At 40.1% G+C, this 18634-nt stretch overlaps 1 protein-coding gene across 12 annotated transcripts; it reads right to left on the reverse strand.

Moving 5' to 3' along the window:
* Window positions 1-317: 317 nt before the first annotated feature.
* On the reverse strand, window positions 318-15109 carry ETAA1 (ETAA1 activator of ATR kinase). Of its 12 annotated transcripts, none has more exons than XM_062611342.1 (9): window positions 14756-15109; window positions 13699-13836; window positions 13343-13419; window positions 11872-11990; window positions 9746-11546; window positions 7379-7514; window positions 6141-6229; window positions 4323-4418; window positions 318-1464 (listed from the first exon to the last, which is right to left on the reverse strand). In XM_062611342.1, the coding sequence occupies exons 1-7, from the start codon at window positions 14997-14999 to the stop codon at window positions 6183-6185; spliced, it is 2562 nt and encodes an 853-aa protein (XP_062467326.1). In that variant the 5' UTR covers window positions 15000-15109; the 3' UTR covers window positions 318-1464; window positions 4323-4418; window positions 6141-6182. The 12 variants fall into 12 exon arrangements, with proteins under 12 accessions (XP_062467326.1, XP_062467261.1, XP_062467273.1 ...); XM_062611277.1 differs by lacking the exon at window positions 6141-6229 and adding an exon at window positions 2184-2306 and having other exon boundaries at window positions 9415-11546; window positions 14756-15105; XM_062611289.1 differs by having other exon boundaries at window positions 9415-11546; window positions 14756-15105.
* Between the last annotated feature and the right edge of the window lie 3525 nt (window positions 15110-18634).

Raw genomic sequence — 18634 nt, forward strand, 5'->3', positions numbered from 1 at the left:
CATATGAGATTTGGATGGCTGTATTGTATGAAGGGCCTGGGTCAGCCTTTGTGACCTGGGAGAAAATTGTAGAAAAATTGAGTCTGTGAGACCTTGCCCTCAGCCCATAAACAAGCATAGCTTTCTTTTTCTTTCTTAGTACTGGTTGGAAACCTGGCATTAAAAACAAACGGAAAAGCTTCTGGGTTCCTCTGATGTTGTATGTTGGAAATTGAGGGCTTTGCTGACTTGACTGCCACTTCTGATGAGTGGCTTGCATTGAAATCACACAAGTCAGTATGCTGAAAACTGAGCAAGTGATACAGAAAACATAGTCCTTCTGTAAAATTTGGTTTCATTTATTCATCACTAGCACCTGTTTAAGTTCAATAACAAAATAGTTATTTGGGTTAATGTCATCTTCATTTACAAGCATTGGGGTTTACAGAAACATCTGGCCTTACCCAGGTAGAGTGCATCCTATAAGAAGCAACCAGGAATACAGGAATTCAAATTTGTCCTATTTCCAAGCATATATGTTGGTTGGTTGCTTGTTTTCTGGAGAATATGAGAGGTAATTAAAGAAAGAAACAAACAACCCCAAAACCCCCAGCCAACCAACCTCCTTTCCAAGTCATTATTGCTGAAGGCAGTACTTCACCTACTCGAATGTTTCTGAAGTGTTACAGAAGCCTCAGAGAACACATTTTTCTTCCTTTCTTTATGTCAGGTTTTTTTTGTTTGTCATTGAGGTTGAGCTTTCTGCAGGTCTCTTAAAACCCACAGGTTCAGCTGAGTATCCAATGGGATATTTAAAAACAACTATTCATCAAGCTCTTTTTCACACCACTGTGAATCACCAATGTGATTCCCCAGTAGTTAACTTCCCCGGGTGCTTAAATAGCCTCCTTAGACACTTGGCCCTACAGCCATGATTCTGCAAAACATGCCCAACATATGCTCAGCTTTAGGCATGTAAGAAATCCCACCCTGCTCAGCTCCCTCAAAAAAATCACACCCCAGACCTCAACTGCTGTGCTCAGTATATAATATTTTATTTGGACATCTGTTCACGGAGAGCATGGCAGCGAGTGCAAAGCTTCCTTCCCATGTCTACATGGGTCCTCATTTTCCAGGGTTAAAACCTGAATCAAGTTTTTCCTTTAGCAAGGACAAGCTGCAAAGGGCAGACGGCCTCATTAAAAAGGAAATCTATAAATCCTGTAGTCCTCTCCTCGCCTCTGTTAACTACAGTGTTTGAGGTGAAAGCTGTTAACTGCGGCTTTTAAAAGTTATGCATAAATGCAACCTTTTCCTCAAAAACTTTGAAAATGTGCATAAACAATAACAATTTACGATAAATGCAATGCTGTTTTACTAGATTTATGTGCTAAAACCAACAACTACTTACAATAATGAAATGCATGGGCTAGATTTTTCTTTCGCCTGAGTCACTCCATTACCTCCAGTGCTTTAAGGGAATTGCTGCGAAGTAGAATCGGGCCCTTAATGGTTTGCCAGCTACCACACTGACATTACACCCAGACAACAGTCAGAAATTTATATTTAGGTCCACAAGAACAGTACATTCGATATCTTTAAGTGTTTTATGAGGCAGGACTTTTCTGACTGCTCTGGCAAAACCGCCGGTATGCATAGTAACTGGAGCTTTGAACAAATATTGCAGTTATGATTTACAGCACAATTGCCAGTCTCCCTGGCTTCATCTCTGATGGCTACTTACTCAGGCTGTCATTTTTAGCTCCACAGATTCTATCTGCCTTGGCCTCTTCCACAAACACTGGATTCACTGGAGTGTGTTGCAGACAATACAGCTCTCAAACAAAGAAGCATTTGTGTTCATTTTCTTCTATTTTATCTTTGGAATTCTACTATTTAGGTCACTATCTGTTGCTTCCAGCTATTCTTTCCTGACAAATTGTAGCTCTTTTTAGGCTTAAAAAGATATAATCAATGAATTCATCTGTTATTCCTCTGGGTATAAAGGTCTAGATGTAATAAGTGGTACACATAGTATAAGAAAGATTACATTGCTATTCCTGAATTGCAGCCCAAAGATTAATTGTGCCTTTATAAGCCAAAATTTGAAGAGCTGCTGGATGCTGGCCTCTGAAAATCTGATACAACACAATAAAACCCCAGTATTACTAGATTTCTCAAATGCTTTATATGTGATCTCTCACCAGCATGACCTGGAAGGGTGTGAATGTATGTATGTATATTCCACAGCACATAATTTTAGATGCAGATAAGGAAAATAATGATGAACAAACCTTTATCTGATCATATCTTAGTATCTGCTTTCCCTAAAAGAAAGAAAATAATTCACCACATTTTTTACTTGAAAAAGATAATCCTTGGATTTTAGCAAGTAACATCACTCATTGTGAAATGCATCAATATCCGTGGGATAAAAATTATACTTAGGTATGGGAACATACTGGAATTCCATTCATATTTAAACTTAAGCTCACTGATTGCTCTGCTCATGTAAAAAATTACTATGCTCTGAATGAAATGAGAATGAGTGCTTAAGCAAACGGTCATAAATTAATTTATAATGAAACATGACAGTCATAATTTAATTTAGAATGTATTTAAGATTGTTGTTACTATTCGTATAGGTCTGTTCTGCCTGGAGGAAGATGTGGCTTCTTAGTGAAATGTCAGCTATTGAAATACAAAACTTCTTCTGCGTACATGTGTTTTAATTAATTAAAATAATGTAGCTACTTTCCTAATGGAGATCTGTTGTCTGTGGCAAGCAGTCAGACAAAAGACTGCATGATCCAGGAACATGCAGTATCAGTGGAGCACCAAGGACTTACCAGGAAGTATGACGAACGCAGAGCCCAACCTGTAAAATCTGTGGGGTCATGAGGCTGCCACTCAGCTTCCTTCCACAGTGGTGAGGAACAGGGAATGTAATGAGAGCAAGGAGCAGGTGCTTTTGTAGTTCTCATCTGTTCTCCAAAGCTGTTGGCTGCCGAGGTACAGCAGAGTGGCTGTCTAGGCCCAGTACCACGTCCTTGAAATACCTGTTAGATAGATGGCTGCTTTTGCTGGTGTAAAGCTGAGCACATCTGAAATGTAGCTCAGGCACCTATCATCTGAATTGTCCTCTTGGCATCACTGACTGCCATAAGAGCCCCTGAAATGACTCTAGGTCTAACCTGTGCCTCTCAGGTTAGGAGGCACCAAGCTAGCTCTACTTACACCCCTGCTGCATTGCTGGCTTTAATATCCAGATGTTCCAGAATTAGGCAGAGGTTAAACTCCTCATGTTTGCAATGCTGTCAACAGCAGTATGCTGCCCTGTGTGCTGGGCTGGGTCCATGTCCAGCACCCTGCTGATGCCAGCATAGCAGGAAGAGGTGAAGGGCAAGACTAGCAGTTACAGCACAGGCACTCTAAACGAACAAGTTCTGTGGCATGTACTCTTTTAAGACATTGTTTTTCACTAGATTTCTACTAAATCTTTTGATGTTTCTGGCCAATTACTATGAATATGTATCTTTCTAAAGACAAAAATTCCTACCTTATGGGATTTTATTTTGATATTGCACAGGTTCTTCTTTGTAACTATTTCTAAGCACTAATGAACCTTCTGTCTGCACTGACTCTAACAATGAAACTGTATGGGTTAAAGTATTTCTCCAAGCTTTTCACTTTTATCAAATTTGCCTAATAGTATAGTAATGGTTTAATTTTAATGCATTACATTATTTCTCTGTTTTGAAAAGCACTGAGTCACAAAAAGAAGTAACTCTATTCAGTTTGTTAACTGAGAAATGGGACGGTAGGACGTTTGGGGATGGTCAGCATGTGACCACAAAAATCTTAGTTGCTTGTCTTGACATCAGTTATGAAACCATGATCCCAAGAACTTGGGATTTTTATTTGGAAGGTAACATTTAAGAAAAAAAAAAATTATAGGCCTTGAAGCATAATATCTATGCTAAAAATAGGTATTTATGAAAAGTAAAATAAAAAATAAAGCCCTTCTGTTACAATCACTGTAATGGTAGAGGGCAAAGCATGCATTTGCTGTAAACTGCATTTCACACTGATCAGCAAACAGGTTCTTTAGATATGGTTAAGCAGCACATCGGAAGTACTTGGCTACATAAGTAAACAAGTGACAGTAATTGGGCAGAAAGTAGTTTGTGTCTTCCTCCACCTGGGAAGTTTGCAAAGGGTCCTTTCCACACCTCTCATGGCAACAGAATTCTCCTTGTCATATATTAAAATCTTCCTTTAAAGTCAGGATATAAGGATGGTTAGAGGCTTGTGTTAAAAGATGAGCCAGTATATATTCTTACCCTGCTTTCACAGGGAGAGCAGTGGTAGCATTTTAGTTGAGAAGCTCCAAACCTCCAAGGCCTTTCTATCCTGGGTGCTCAGAAAATCAGCATCACCTGGAAGAGGAGTAAGCTGGTTTTAAACTTTGTATGTGATAAGGACACATAGCAGCAAGCAGTCAGGCGCTGTCACTTTGCATGCTGACCTTTGGCAGCCATAACATGCTTAGCCTCTATTTCATGTTATGTATCTACTATTTATCCCAGTTTCAAACCTGAGTAAAAGTTAGTCCTTTAGCATCAGAGAATGAAACCTTCCTAGAAAAACTACTCTCCAGCACCCACAACAGGTCCCTCCTTTCCAGTTAGCTCATCTTCTCAAATCAGGAGTATAATTAACCATGTTATCCTTGAAAACAAAAATTATCCTGGTTCCTTTACAAATTATTTCTAGAGAAAAACCCTAGGGAGGGAAGGGTGATAAGCTAAACACTATCCTAGCAAAAGCTTAATTTTTATCTTTCTCGATAAGATTTGACATTCTTATGTATCAGTACCTTAAAAGCCAGGTTTATAACTCTCATGTTTCATACTGATAGTAGAAGCCTTTTTTTTCATTGCCACTTTCTTGGCTAATACTGCATCTGGCAAGTTACAGCTTCGATTTTCCTTGAACACCACGAATACAAGCAGATCCCTCACATGCACAGATCAAACTACATTCAGGATAAAATTTTCACAACAGCCACACATTTATTTGTCACCTGGACATGCAGATCTTCTGTTTTATAAACTGAACACTGCCACCAGAGGCTTGACAACACAACATGGAGTCTTGCTATTTCTTGTTATATTATCATCAAAGGAAGTGTGATCAGCAGGCTGAAGGAGCTGATTCTGCCCCCCTACTCTGCTCTTGTGAGACCCCACTTGGAGTATTGTGTGCAGTTCTGGTGTCCTCAACATAAAAAGGACACGGAACTGTTGGAACAAGTCCAGAGGAGGCCACAAGGATGATCAGGGGACTGGAGCACCTCCCGTATGAAGACAGGCTGAGGAAGTTGGGGCTGGTCAGCCTGGAGAACAGAAGGCTGCATGGAGACCTCATAGCAGCCTTCCAGTATCTGAAGGGGGCCTATAAGAATGCCAAAGAGGACTCTTCATCAGGGATTTTAGCAATAGGACAAGGGGTAATGGGTTTAAACTGAAACAGGGGAAGTTCAGGTTGGATATGAGGAAGAACTTCTGCACTATGAGGGTGGTGAGGCCCAGGCACAGGGTGCCCATAGAAGCTGTGGCTGCCCCATCCCTGGCAGTGTTTAAGGCCAGGCTGGGAGGAGCCTTGAGCAACCTGGTCTAGTGGAAGGTGTCCCTGCCCATGGCAGGGGGATGGAACCAGGTGATCTTAAGGTCCTTTCCAACCCAAATCATTCTATGATTCTATAATGAAGTGCTTTGAAAAGCTGAAAACATTTTTGGGGGGTTAAGTTTCAGTCAGATCAATAAGCTGATCCAACTCATTGTGTATTGCACGGCTGAAGGACAGGGAGCTGCAGTAACAGACTGTAAGTAATGTTTATTGGACACCATCACCCTTTTCAGTGGACTTGGGAATTTGACTTCATAATCAACCAACTAACACCAAGAATGGTGGTTAATACAAAAGCAAGTTAATTAGTTTGAAAACCAGTATAGCTGAGTATTTCGTGGCTCTACTGCACCTGGTTGTGTGTAGAACCAGTTCCTCCAACAAGGATTTCTAGTTTAAATGGATTAAAGGAAGCACTTTGTCACCACAACAGGTAGAAAACTGAGGCATGGAATAACTGGGTAAATCACCAAGAAAAGATGTTCAGGTAAAGACCATACAGAATTCCCATATCACTCCCTTTTACCAGCTTCTGTAGTACAGTATTTTCCAGAACAGACTAGAAAAACGTAAAAAAATTTTAATGATGCTTTACAAATATACAGTACTTACATTTTTAGCAGTTACAAAAATGGCACATACTACAGAAACCAAAAGCTTCCTCTAACCTTTGGTACATTTCAAAGTTATTTATTTACAAAGAAAAATTACAGTCACTTTTCAGTGTCACATGTTTACATATAAGCATTTCTCAGTTGAAAAATATCTTGCAGCTTACCCACAGGCAGTTTTTGCAGTTTGAGCTCTGCACCCATCTATCACATAAAAAATTCTATCAGCCCCTGTTAAGCTGACATGACATTGCATTTTTATGTTTTAACAGCCTTTAGTTAGAAAAATATGTACAACCCATAAGGCTAAACTGATTCATAGCTGTTGAGATTTCATCTGATGTATTATATATTGCGCAAGATTTGGTAAAATGACACAGGCTACCTTTTTTAGTTAGCTGGGTAACTCACATTTAGACAGAGGTGATCCAATTTTGTCAGCTGGAGTATTCCTAACTCTTCATGAAGGGAATTTAAAAAATGAAAAAAAAAAAAAAATTAAACATAATTTTCAGGATGCTTTTTTCACATTATGAAACCTTTATATTAAAATTTTCCTTTGCTATGTACAATTCTTACCTAAAGTAGCGAAGACAAACTGAGCACACTTTCCAAATCCTGTTCATTTCCATTAGGTTTCCAATATTGGATGTTTTCTAGATTGTACTTTCTTTAAACAAGAACTTAAAAACTTTCTTCTACCTGAGAACAAACGTTTTCTTAGTCTGAGTGTACTTGAGAGTCTTAGAAATTAAAATACTTGCAATAAGAGAAATACAGCCGAAACACATACAGTCTGTTTTTGACATATATTTAGGTGTGTATACAAATGCTTTCATGCTCTGGTGATTTTCAGACTATACAATTTCAATACACAACAGTATGTGAACTCAGCACAATCCTCACTGTGCTGAAGGTAGTTTGGGACTACACGTTTACAACTGATAGTTTTTAATTAAGAGTTAATACCACCAGAGTATTAGTGCAGGTCAAGATTGTTTTAAATTGAGAAACAGGAAAAGCTTGCTGTCGGTAGCTGTGAACAGGATTTAAAAAGTGTCTTCCAGCATTACAGTATTTCCCTCCCCAGAACTTACTCAAGAGACAAACTCCAAATTCAGGCATCTTTAACGTATGCCTGCATTCTGGATTTTCTTCGTGCAAGAGCTTCTTGCTTTTTTCTTTCAATCTCCTCTTGAGAACATTTTCTGGTTTTATTCTCCACCACAGACGCTGTAAGTAAAAAACACGTATTAGGAGCCTTCAAGGTTGTTCAATACGTATTTTAACTTATCTGTTTTCAATGTTTGAAGATCTATGGCAACAGCACACTATTCTAACATACCAAGCACCCAAGTTAAAAATGGCTCATCTATCCTGTCCCCTCCTGTCCCCAAGGCAGGAAGGGGGGATAAGATGCATGACCTTTGTAGTGCTACCAATTACTACCCCCCAATGAAAATACTGGGATGCAGACGTTTGCTTCAAGGAAATTTTACTTGGCTGCCCTTCAGGTGAACCTTGTGACATCAGGAGTCAACACAGGAGATGGCGATGGGTTAAGAACATTAAGGCTATCAGAGTGAAAAGGGCTCTACAATTTAGTGAGTTAGGCAGAGATATGGGCATGGAGATGGTATAGACACAGGGGTCAGATACAGTACAGGTGTCACACAAATAAAGCCAGAAAGGTTGAAAAAAGGTCAAAAGTAGCAATAAAAATTGGCAAAGGAGACAGGAACATGATAGCTAGCCATAGTATTTTATATGTTGTGATACAGAACTATAAATTCCCATGCAATAAAATCCTGACCTCAGTGCAACCAACAGGAACACTCCCTGCACATACCAAGCATTTTACTGGTTTTATACACCAATTTCCAATTAATGTATTTTTAATAAGTAATCTTTCAAACTGAATAAATAAAAGGTCTGTTTGCTTCTTAAAACAGAGGTGTTCATGAAAAAATATTTATCAGTTTTTGAAAGCATTACTTAACATCCATGTTTTTGTTACAGCAACGTCCTTTCACCAAAAAATTGAAGGTAAGAACAGTTACTGTTTATCTGTAAAGCAAATTTATACTATTGTCATTCCTTTATTCTCTAGAACATTCCTGAGAATGACTAGTCATCTCCCCTCCCTTCCCCTTTAGCATTCTAAATTGCTACTTTCCATTTATCTGCTTCTTTGCTGAGGAAGTAACAGAGATAACATACTGATACTTCAAATAAAGCTGGCTGATATTTTGCAGGAATTCATTTTTTTGTTGTTTTTGTAACAGTGCTTCCTGAAAATTGAAGTTGGTAATAGTACACCAAAAAGCTCATTTTGTCAAAACTAGTATTGCTTAAAAACTTCACCAAGCCATGAGATCAAGTAAAAACAGGACTGACTGGCACTTGGCTGGTTCTGCATTTCCATAGCATGTAACAGCAGTGCACGGAGTATTACAGACTGTTGCCTGATGATGGAAAAGTGACTGACCTCCCCTCTAGGTGAAAGAAAATGTTAGTGTTTAGACTGATAACACAAGAATATTTCACTGGCAGTTTTAGCCACAGAGCAAACAACAATACAGGCTGAGGTTTCAGAACCACTGAATGATTTGAGGTTCCAGTTTCTAGGTGTACAATAGTAAAAGGAAATTGGCATCCTGCATCACCTGCTGCCTTCTTCCCCTGCCCCACCATTAACTGGGGTTTTATGCATCATGACTGAGATAAGTAACTTCTAATGCTTTCAAACTGAGCTGTAAATTAAAGCACAGATTCACACTACAACATTTAATACATATCAAAACAGCAATGTTTTTAAATATCAATTTAAGAATATGATATGCTGAGTGCTGGCATCAGCATATATTTGATCCTAGTGATTCCAAGTGTCACTGGAGAGAGAAGTGGAATGAAAATGGGAAAAAGTCTTTAAATACAGGGATTCAAAAGATGCATCAGCACAGTTTTATTTTGGAGAAAATATTCTCCAAATTTTCATTAGAACATTTACTAACACCTAAGCTGAATGAGTACTGACACCTATTCTAAGCTGCAATACAGTATAAATTTTTCTAACATTCGGATTACAGTAACAAGCAAACCAGTATAACAGTGATACAATAAAGACAAATACCTGCTGTCGGCAGTGCAAAAGACTCTGAAAGGTGCCTCTTGAAAGGTGACTTCTTATTGTCAAGCCTGCTGTGCAAAGTCACATTCACCTGATTCTTGCTTCCTTCCAAAACCTGCAGAGTAATCCCAATGCCAGAATGACTCCCTGCCTTTTCAGACCCTACATGAAGAGCACCTTGAAAATTATTAGTCTTTCGGAACTTAAACTTTGAAGGCATAAGTGATGTTTTGTTACCAGAACTGTTACTTGGCATCTTCCCCATATTATACAAAAGATCTGGACTGTCTAGAGTTTTGCTACCAAAAATATTTACTGCATTAACAGGACTTACTTCAGAACCAGTCTCTCCTGCCGGCACAGAATTTGACCTGTACCATTTTCCTGCCACAGTCTTTGTAGTATCTTCAGAAGCAGCTTGATGACAGTTTTTAGACAGTGTGTATTTACACTCCGTGGAAGTACCTGAGATCACAGTTTGAGGAGTTGAGACATTCTTACAGTTCACTATGTGACCTGTTGTGGCCAGCCCATGTGGAATCTTTGACAAATTCCTACAGGAACCGTTTATTGAGAAAGCATCCTGTTTTCCGTTTGTTTTTTGTGCCAAGAGATCAGCTAGTCCTTGTTTAGATTCTGGGAAGCTGTTATCAATATTTGATCTGGCACTAATACTTGTTCCTTGTATAGTTTTAGCTCTTTCATTTCCTTGTTTAACATCCTGGATCTGAGTCTGCTTTTCTATATCATCACACACCTGATACAGCAATTCATCATCCTCACAATTTGCATCCCATAGACTATCGGATTCACAAAACATATCTAATATCTCATCAGAGAATTTTGGTTCATTCCAGTCATCAAATGATAGAGAACACTTCTTTGATATTTCAAGTTGATTTAAGTGAGCTGCATTAGCTTGGTTAATCACCTTAGTTAGATCCTTAGGTTTCATATTTGTAGAAACACTGGATGATTCACAGAAAATACCATGTGTGTTATTCCCAGGTTTTCCAGACCATTGTCTATAAGGATTAGATCTTGAAGGAAAAACGGGAAGAGAGGCACTTTTAGGCTGCATAGTTTCACTTCCATCCTTCACTTCAGATTGCAATGAAACAGATATATAGTTCAAACCGCTATTTTGGGCACTCTTCCAAACAGGATTTATTTTATCTGGTTTAGTGTTACTTTTGCCATGAAAGGGTGTGGTCTCTGTCTTTGAGTTTTGTGTCTTATATGGCTTTTGTAGAGGAGATTTTACACCATTTGTTGTGTTTTTACTAGGATGTTTCAAAGGTGAAAACTGCAAACTGTTAGATTCATGTACACTCCCCAAACAAGTAACTGAATTGTGGCTACTTCTTTCGTTAGTTCTGCTAGCATTGCTGAAACCATGCACAGATAGGTTTGTAGGAATTGGTGGTGCTTCTTCAGGACTTATCAATTCAGGATTTTGGGTTATTTGCATCACAAAAGAGTCATCTGCCAAAAAATCTGAATCCCAATCATCAAAGTCATCATTAACTGCTCCATCAGGCTTAACGGAAGCCACTAACTGTGGCTTCAAAGGATGTTTTTTGGTCCGTGTGTGAGTATCAGATTTTGGAAAAGCCTGGTTCACACTTCCTAGTGTACATAGAATATTGGTTTTATATGCCTCTGAATTACAAGGTTGGGTGTCTTTATGTTGCTCAGGAAGGTGTCCCTCCTCCAAGGTGCTTTTATTTTCATGGAAACTATTATTTAAAGATATATCTGATAGTCCTTGGCTCAACTGTCCACTACACTTCTGGGTAGAGCAGTCAAAAAGAGCATGGAGGGCTACTTCAGCTTCAAGGTCTATAGATTTCTGACTGCTAGATGGACAGGGGTCTGCAGCAGGGATACCGGTGCTCTGTCCAACTGGTTTCTGGGAGAGAACAGTATCTGTTTCAGAAACTTCACCAAGGAGTGATTTCAGGTTCTTCCTATTTACTTCAGCTTTAGAATGATTTGAAGACTCTGAGGCAGTCTGGATGACGTCATGACCAAGCTTCTCTTGTTCCTGAACAGCATCTAGCTCTACGAGATTTTTATCAAATTCCTTAGCCAATTTCATGAGTTCCTCTTCAGGATTTTTTATTTTAAGATCTCTAGATTAAAAAAACAAAACAAAATTGAAAGAAAGTCAGACCTTCTAAAAAGGTTTAGCAAAGCTCAACACAATGACTGTATGAGAGAACTGTTCATTCTCTAGCTTTAACAACTGCAGAGAATATGACTGAATCCTACCACTTTCAATGCACTCTTTCTGGTAATTCCCAAGAAGTACCCCTTAAGAAGAGATAACAAGCACAAAGTTAAAAATGTTTTGTATGCTAATGTACAGTTATATGGTTCACTATACATAAAGGCACACCACATAACCTTTTCTAATGAAGGCCCAGCTGTGATGGGCAAGACAAAACTGTAACTTACCTTGTGCAACTTAACTTTGTCCTAGGTCGCACTTTTACTACTCCAGGTGTACAGGGAATAGCATCCTCACCAATCCATGTCCCTAAAAGGGAGTCTTCATTACAGCCTGCTTTTTCATCCTGAATGATTAGATTTGTAATGTTTAGCAATCTGATTTCAGATAAAGATTGGACTAGACATACACCCTGCATTAAAGTTGCTACATCAATGACACTGGATCAAATCTGTTGAAAGCCACAGATAGGAGCTAAACCAATACAAGTTCAGTGAGATTACTACAATATTGTCTACTGATAATTGGATCACTTTAGTTATATGGATTTAAGACAGGAACTTCAAATAACTGAATTCTACTTTGGTGCTCAAATCTAATTAACTCTATTTACTTCAGGTTTACACATAATCTGCAATATTCACATCACAAGCTGTGATCTAGTTTACTTTACTGTACTACTAAGGAGCTGGTTCAGATACATGGTCTTTAGCCACATAAAACCGCATTAACAGATCAAAGAATTTGAAAGAAATCATATTCTGTATGCTTCTAGGAAAAAAATCTGACTTCTTCCATTACAACTCATTTATACAAGGAACCTTTAAACAAGAATAAATGAAGTTTAGAAATTAAGTGGAGTTGTTCCAGAGCTTCAAAGTTGAGCCTTGGATTTGATTTCTGAAACTGAAGAGATACAATACTGCAGTGGTAAGCTGTTTAGAGGGCCAGAGCCATGGGATGTAGGAAATTACTGCATGTAAGCAGGCAAAAGTAATTTGACCTTTACTAACAACCAGGGTAGTTTGTTGTAGGTTTTCTTTTTCCTTAGATTTTTTTTTATTATTATTAAGAAAAAAGAACATAAGCAACGGATACTTGAAAATCCTGGTGTTATTTACATCTATGACAGTGCTATAATCATGTAAAAGGAAGGAAGTAGCATCCCTTACCAGTGATTTTCTAATTCTTACATATAATTTCTCACAAATATGCCAAATAATGAATATATTTTAAATTGCCCTGTCAAATTGGCATATTCTGCAAGCTAAATAACTGTTTTAGGAATGACATGTTATCTTCTTGCACTTAATGAAAAGCAAAGAATAACCCAGTACTTTTATTTTCACTTTGCAGGCTGTGGACATCAGGTTCACAGCAAAAGGGAGACACCAAGAACATAAATGTAAGGTAAAAAAAAGCAAATTATGTAGAATACCAAAGCAATGTTACTATGTTTATATTATTGTGAAGTCTCTCAGCTCAGTCTTGTTCTTGTACTTCAGAATTTAAGAACATTAAAAATGCTTAAAAACAACTGCTAAGTAAGCCTGGTATGTGAAGAAACTCTTTACCTTTTAACTGAAGAGTAATTAAGGATAAACACACTACTGTAACTAAACCTGAGCCTTCACTAAGGCTGTAACACTAATCTGTCTGATGACTGCATATGCAGAGCGTTGTTTTAGTGAGAATTACCTGAGGAGCGATACGATTTACAATGTCTGAGATTTCTACTGCGCATCTACTGGTCGCCTGTTTGGTTTTTCCAGTGCCTATGAAAACAAACAAAAAACCTTCTTAAAAACTGCAAAAGAATTCCATTTATAAAGTGCAGTGTATGTCAGATAATTCAAATACATGTGTTAACATCAGAGCTTAGCACTACATTGAAAAAATTATGGGTTATTTATGGATTTTTAACAAAACCAAACAACCTACCCCGATGTTGTAGGGAAAAAGGGACCTTTTTTCAAGAAATTTGATAACTTTTAGTGAACTCCCACAGCATGCCTCAAATAGGCACGCTGAAATCCGGATTTTATTAACATTACCTAGTCTGTGTGCAATTGGTGAATGAGGATCCCAAAAGATTTCTTGCTGTACATCGGTTTCGTTAACAGGGGAGCTGAAAGTAGGTATTCGGGATTTCCTACTCAACGATCTCTTTGGTGTTTTATGCAAACATGACTCTGTGTGAACAGGGAGATGATTCTCATTAAAAACAATGAATAAAAGGCCAAAATAACTTAGAAAATAAAACAGGAGAAGGCATAAGATGCTTTAGGAACTTTAAATTAGGAAAATTGACACTCATTAACATTACTTATAATAAGAAAAATTGTTCACAACTATACATTTAATGTAGAGTATGACTCTTATCTATCCGTTACACCACCAGAGGTAACAGAGCATTACAGCTGACAGCTGTACACTGAACACCTGATATAAGGATGACAATTGTCAATTCTGCTACTTGAGAGGATATTGATTTCAGCTTACGTGGAGAGATAAACTGTGTATACACATATGGGAGAATCTTTTGTATTCTTGCTCGCTCTGTGTCTTTCACCCAGATTCTGATTTGGGTCACAACTTTAATGAGCCCCCAAACTGTTCTGGGTCACAACCTACCTTTGTCTATACTTGCCCCACTGGGCCAGTCATCTAGAACTGTTAAAAGCAGTCATATAGCTATTCTAAGACAGCTTGCGGCTGCTTCACATCACTAAGTGAACCGAAGACACTGTCTGAAGCTCAGCTTGTCACTCCTGCCCTTTAGAAATGACGCTGCAAACGCGAAAGCCTATAGAAATAATTTTAAACGATGCAATTGCTACGTGAAAAGCATCTCAGGAGACGCTTTGCACTTCAGCACTTGGCGCAGCCAGGCTTTATCCTCTCCTCGAGCGGATGAGCGTCCTCAGTCAGCTCTAAGTATGTGCCGCGGGAAGATGCTCTTCATCACTGCTTCACAAGAAGAGCCCCTTCCCAGCGCACGCAGGCGGGGAAAGGCGGGGGGTTCCCCGCACCGGCCCCCTCCTCACGGTCAGGGCCCGCCTCCCCTGCGGCGGCGGCCGGGACAGGGCCCCGGGGCCGCTCCCGCCGTACCTGCAGCGCCGCGCACCGCCGCCTCCCGCGACGGCGACGGCCGGGGCGCGCGCGGCGCCTCCCCCGCGGGCAGGCTCGGGCCCGCACAGCCTTCCGCGCCGCTGGCCGCAGCCGCGTCCTCCGCGGAGGGCTCTGCCGGGGACTCCGGCGGCCGCCGCCGGGTGAGCTGCTCCTCGCCCCCGCCGCTCCGCCTCCTCAGGGCGGCGGGCTTGAGGCAAGACCCCTTCCGCCGGCTACCGGGCATGCCGCAAGTTACGACGACAGCCCCGCATCCACCCCACCGGCGCCGCCATTTTGCCGGGGTGCCCGCCGCGCCACCGCCGATTGGCCGCCGCCTCGCCGCTTCGATCCGCCATTGGCTCTCGCGCGGCGGGGGCGGGTCGACGGACGCGGCAGGGAACTGCGGCTGGCAGGGAGCTCGCTTGCGCCGCGCGCGCTTGGCCCCGCCCCCGCTTTGCCATGAGGTGACTTGGCTCGGTCCCGCCGCCCCGGCGCTTTGAGGGCGGCTCTCGCTCCGCAGGCTGCCCGCGGGGTTAAGCGTTCAGAGCCCGGGTGCATTAGTTCAGTGCAAACAAGTCTGTGTGCCGCCGCCTGAGGGGCTGGGTGTGCTGTCTGATGGGCCGCGGCCACCGGCCTGCCCGGAGGTGGCTTCGTGTCCCTGAGCTGCCTCGTGTGCCTTCAGGGTGCCTCGTTTGTGAGGCCGTCTCACCCGGACTGGCCACCTCCACCCTGTGTGGGTCTCTGCTCGGGACCCAGAGGGGCGGTGTGTGGTGAGTGTCCTGAAAGAGAAAATAAACCGAGACAGCCATAAACCGTTTCAGCCTGTTATGGGAGTTGGGGCTAGCAAAGAGAGACTTACAGAAGCCAAAGCTGGTAGGTAAGAAATTAACATGAGGTTCCTGAGGGACTGTGATATTACATCATTATTTAAAATAATATAAATGCAAGCACATGTATGTATTACATCATTAGGTGGATATTTCCTCCCTGAGCCACTAAACGTAAATGGATAAACATATCTACCAAGCATATAAGGTCAAGGAGTGACCTACTTGCAGAGGTCGAGTGAACTACTTGTATATTGGTTGCCTGCCTGGTTTTCATTTAATTGATTTGGAGTACTTTGGGATCACACTTCATTTATAGGATGTGAGCAGTGGATTTCACTCTGGGTTTGGGAGTATGAGAAGTTTTAAAGTCACCGAAGAGTGATTCCCTGAGCCATGAAACCTTTTCTTTCAACCCCAGGCCTCAGGCAAACTCTATGTTTTTTCACTTCTTCATTCTCATGAGTGTAATTAAAGTCAATAGAAGACTTTTTAACAAGGAAAAAAAAAATTAAGTACTATGTATTAAACAGAGAAACCGTTACATACATAGAGAATCACAGTTAATCAAAGTTGTGACATTTGAATAATCAACTTGTTTATGTCATACCTATTAAATATAAATTGAAAAAAAGGCCGAAAAAATGGGTCAAGAGTCAGGTTATAAAATCCATCATAGATGTCTGAACACGGCTACTGCCTTGTAGGCAGACGAACATGGGTAGATCTGTGCATAGTGCAAAGTGTGGTGAAGGTATGCATGACATTTTTGAACAGTGATCTGCAGTATAGTAATTAAAAGCAGTAATACATCACACAGCTACAGAAATGGCTTAACTGGACTCTTTATACCATAGGCACAATGTAGATAACTTGCTCATTGTTTCCGGTTGAAATGGATGCTGAGAAGAAACTGCCTTTTTACAGTAGTGGTAGCTAAAATTTGAGGGCTAACACAATTTGAGGGCTAACAATGCATTGAAATCAACACACTTTAGCACTACTAAAATCTTGATGTCTCTTACCACTTCCTAGTGACCTCTTAGCAGCTGGGTACTGTAAAATGGTCTGCTTTCATATTCCTTTATGTTAGCAAGAATAGTCTGAAATCATGGTCATTGATAATTAGAATTAAGCGACCTTTGCCATATTAACTGAGTGCTGTGAATTTTGCAGTGCCATCTTTGATTTCTTCCTTTCTCTGAGCTCACTGTTCACTAACCTCATTCATAAAATGTATTTGCCACAGGCCTTTCACACATTGGAGAGGTTTTACTCGTACAGTTAAAAGTGTTTTGTTCTGGTTTCTTTTTTTTTTTTTTTTGTTTGGTTGGCTTTGGTTTTTTGTTTGTTCTTTTTTTTTAGGGAGAAAACATGTTTTATGTGTATCTAGCTCTGGGTGAGAGATTTTGTTACATCAATTTAAGCCTATGCAAGGTTTCATCACCAAAAGTTCACAAAAGAAAATAACCTGTTGGTACGGAAAAGCTGAACAGGTTCATGATGGAAAAATAAAACAAGCCAACACCACTTTCTTGATGAATAAAAGTGTGTGTATCTCACTGCAGCTTAAGAACTTAGCCCTGAGCTGATGCTGTTTATTAAGTTAAGAAATGTAGTGGTAGAAGTCTGTGATGTTGAAGGGTTTCTCTGTGGAGCTGTAGCCTCAAGGAGGAGGGAGTTCGTGTTCCCTTGTCATGGTACGAGCAGCTGGATCAATGGCTAATTGTGGTGAGGCTGTGTTCCAGGGACTTGCAGCAAACTCCTGGTGCTGCAGTTGTGAGTCCTACTTTCAAATCAAGAGGGATAAATAATGGAGGAGCTTGAATGCATAATAAAGTTAGTTCAGTTTTTAATAGTACTGTAAACTGCCTGAGAACTTTACACTGTGTTTTATTATGAGATGAGGATCTAAAATGAAATTAAAGAAATGTGGAAGATCTGAGAGGTTTCCTGAGAATTTCCTGTAGGTGTAATAAGAGCACTGAAAATAAGAGTGAGAAAAGGCTTCTTTTTAAAGTCCTTTGAATACTGAGTTTTAGAGTGGTTTTATCTTGGAAAGAGTATGTATCATTAGTGAGAGTTACTTATTTTCAGAGTATCAAAGAGAAGTGACTTTATGTTACAGTTCATCTTTCATTCTTGTTGGGGCTGGAAAAAATATAAATCAATAATAGTGATTTAAATGAAAATACCAAGATTTGTGAGATGATAGAGGTTATTATAAATAATGAAATTATTTTGACAAATACTGCCTTTTTCCAGAATGTTTTTAAATGCTTCCTGATATTTTTAAAATGAGGTATCATGGGCTTTTGTGTTCCCAAGCTGCATTTTCATTTCAAATTGATTTCTTTAAAAGGACTGAAAGAGAAGTAAAGAAAACATACACATGCACTCATAATTTGTCTCCAGTGGAAATGTGTGCATGCATTTTGATCACCTGAGGCCAGGTGAAAAGACAAATCCTTCAAGCCATATGTTCCTTGGATAATTTGTTTTTTAAAATGGTGTGGGTATAAACTCTAAAACTCAGTATAATTATGTGGTACTTTAAACATAAATATGTTTTCTCCTAGGGAAGGAGAGTTAAATAAAGAGTGTATGGAGCTGACTAGCCGCCTTTAGTACATACCTAAGGCAATATGGTAAACAGGTCATAGTCTCTTTGCTTGTGCAGTTAGACTTCTGGCAAGACAGGTATCAAGAGAAGTTTTCTAAATGTGTGAGGACCTGTCTACTTCTTTGGTTGTGTACAAATAGCAAAACACAAAAGCAAATGTTAACAAAAGCAAAATGTATCTAAGGTTGTGCACTGCTGTGTTCGGTCTACAGTTCTGTAAAAGTCCTCAGGAAATTTCAGTGGTCCCAAGAGCAAGAGTATGTGGCTGTGCTTCCTTGCACAGTGCAGACTTCCCTCAGCCTTGTCGTGCTTCTGCAGAGTGTGGCTCAGCAATACTCAGAGGTGTACAGAGGGACAGGAGTGGTAACTTAGGTGACGATACCTTCTAGCTGGGTTTACCATTCAGAGCTGGCTTGGATGTTTCTCTGC

This window comes from Pezoporus occidentalis, unplaced genomic scaffold (assembly GCF_034315485.1).
Source record: "Pezoporus occidentalis ecotype Australia unplaced genomic scaffold, CSIRO_AGI_Poc_V1 ctg10, whole genome shotgun sequence".
Lineage (NCBI taxonomy): Eukaryota > Metazoa > Chordata > Aves > Psittaciformes > Psittacidae > Pezoporus > Pezoporus occidentalis.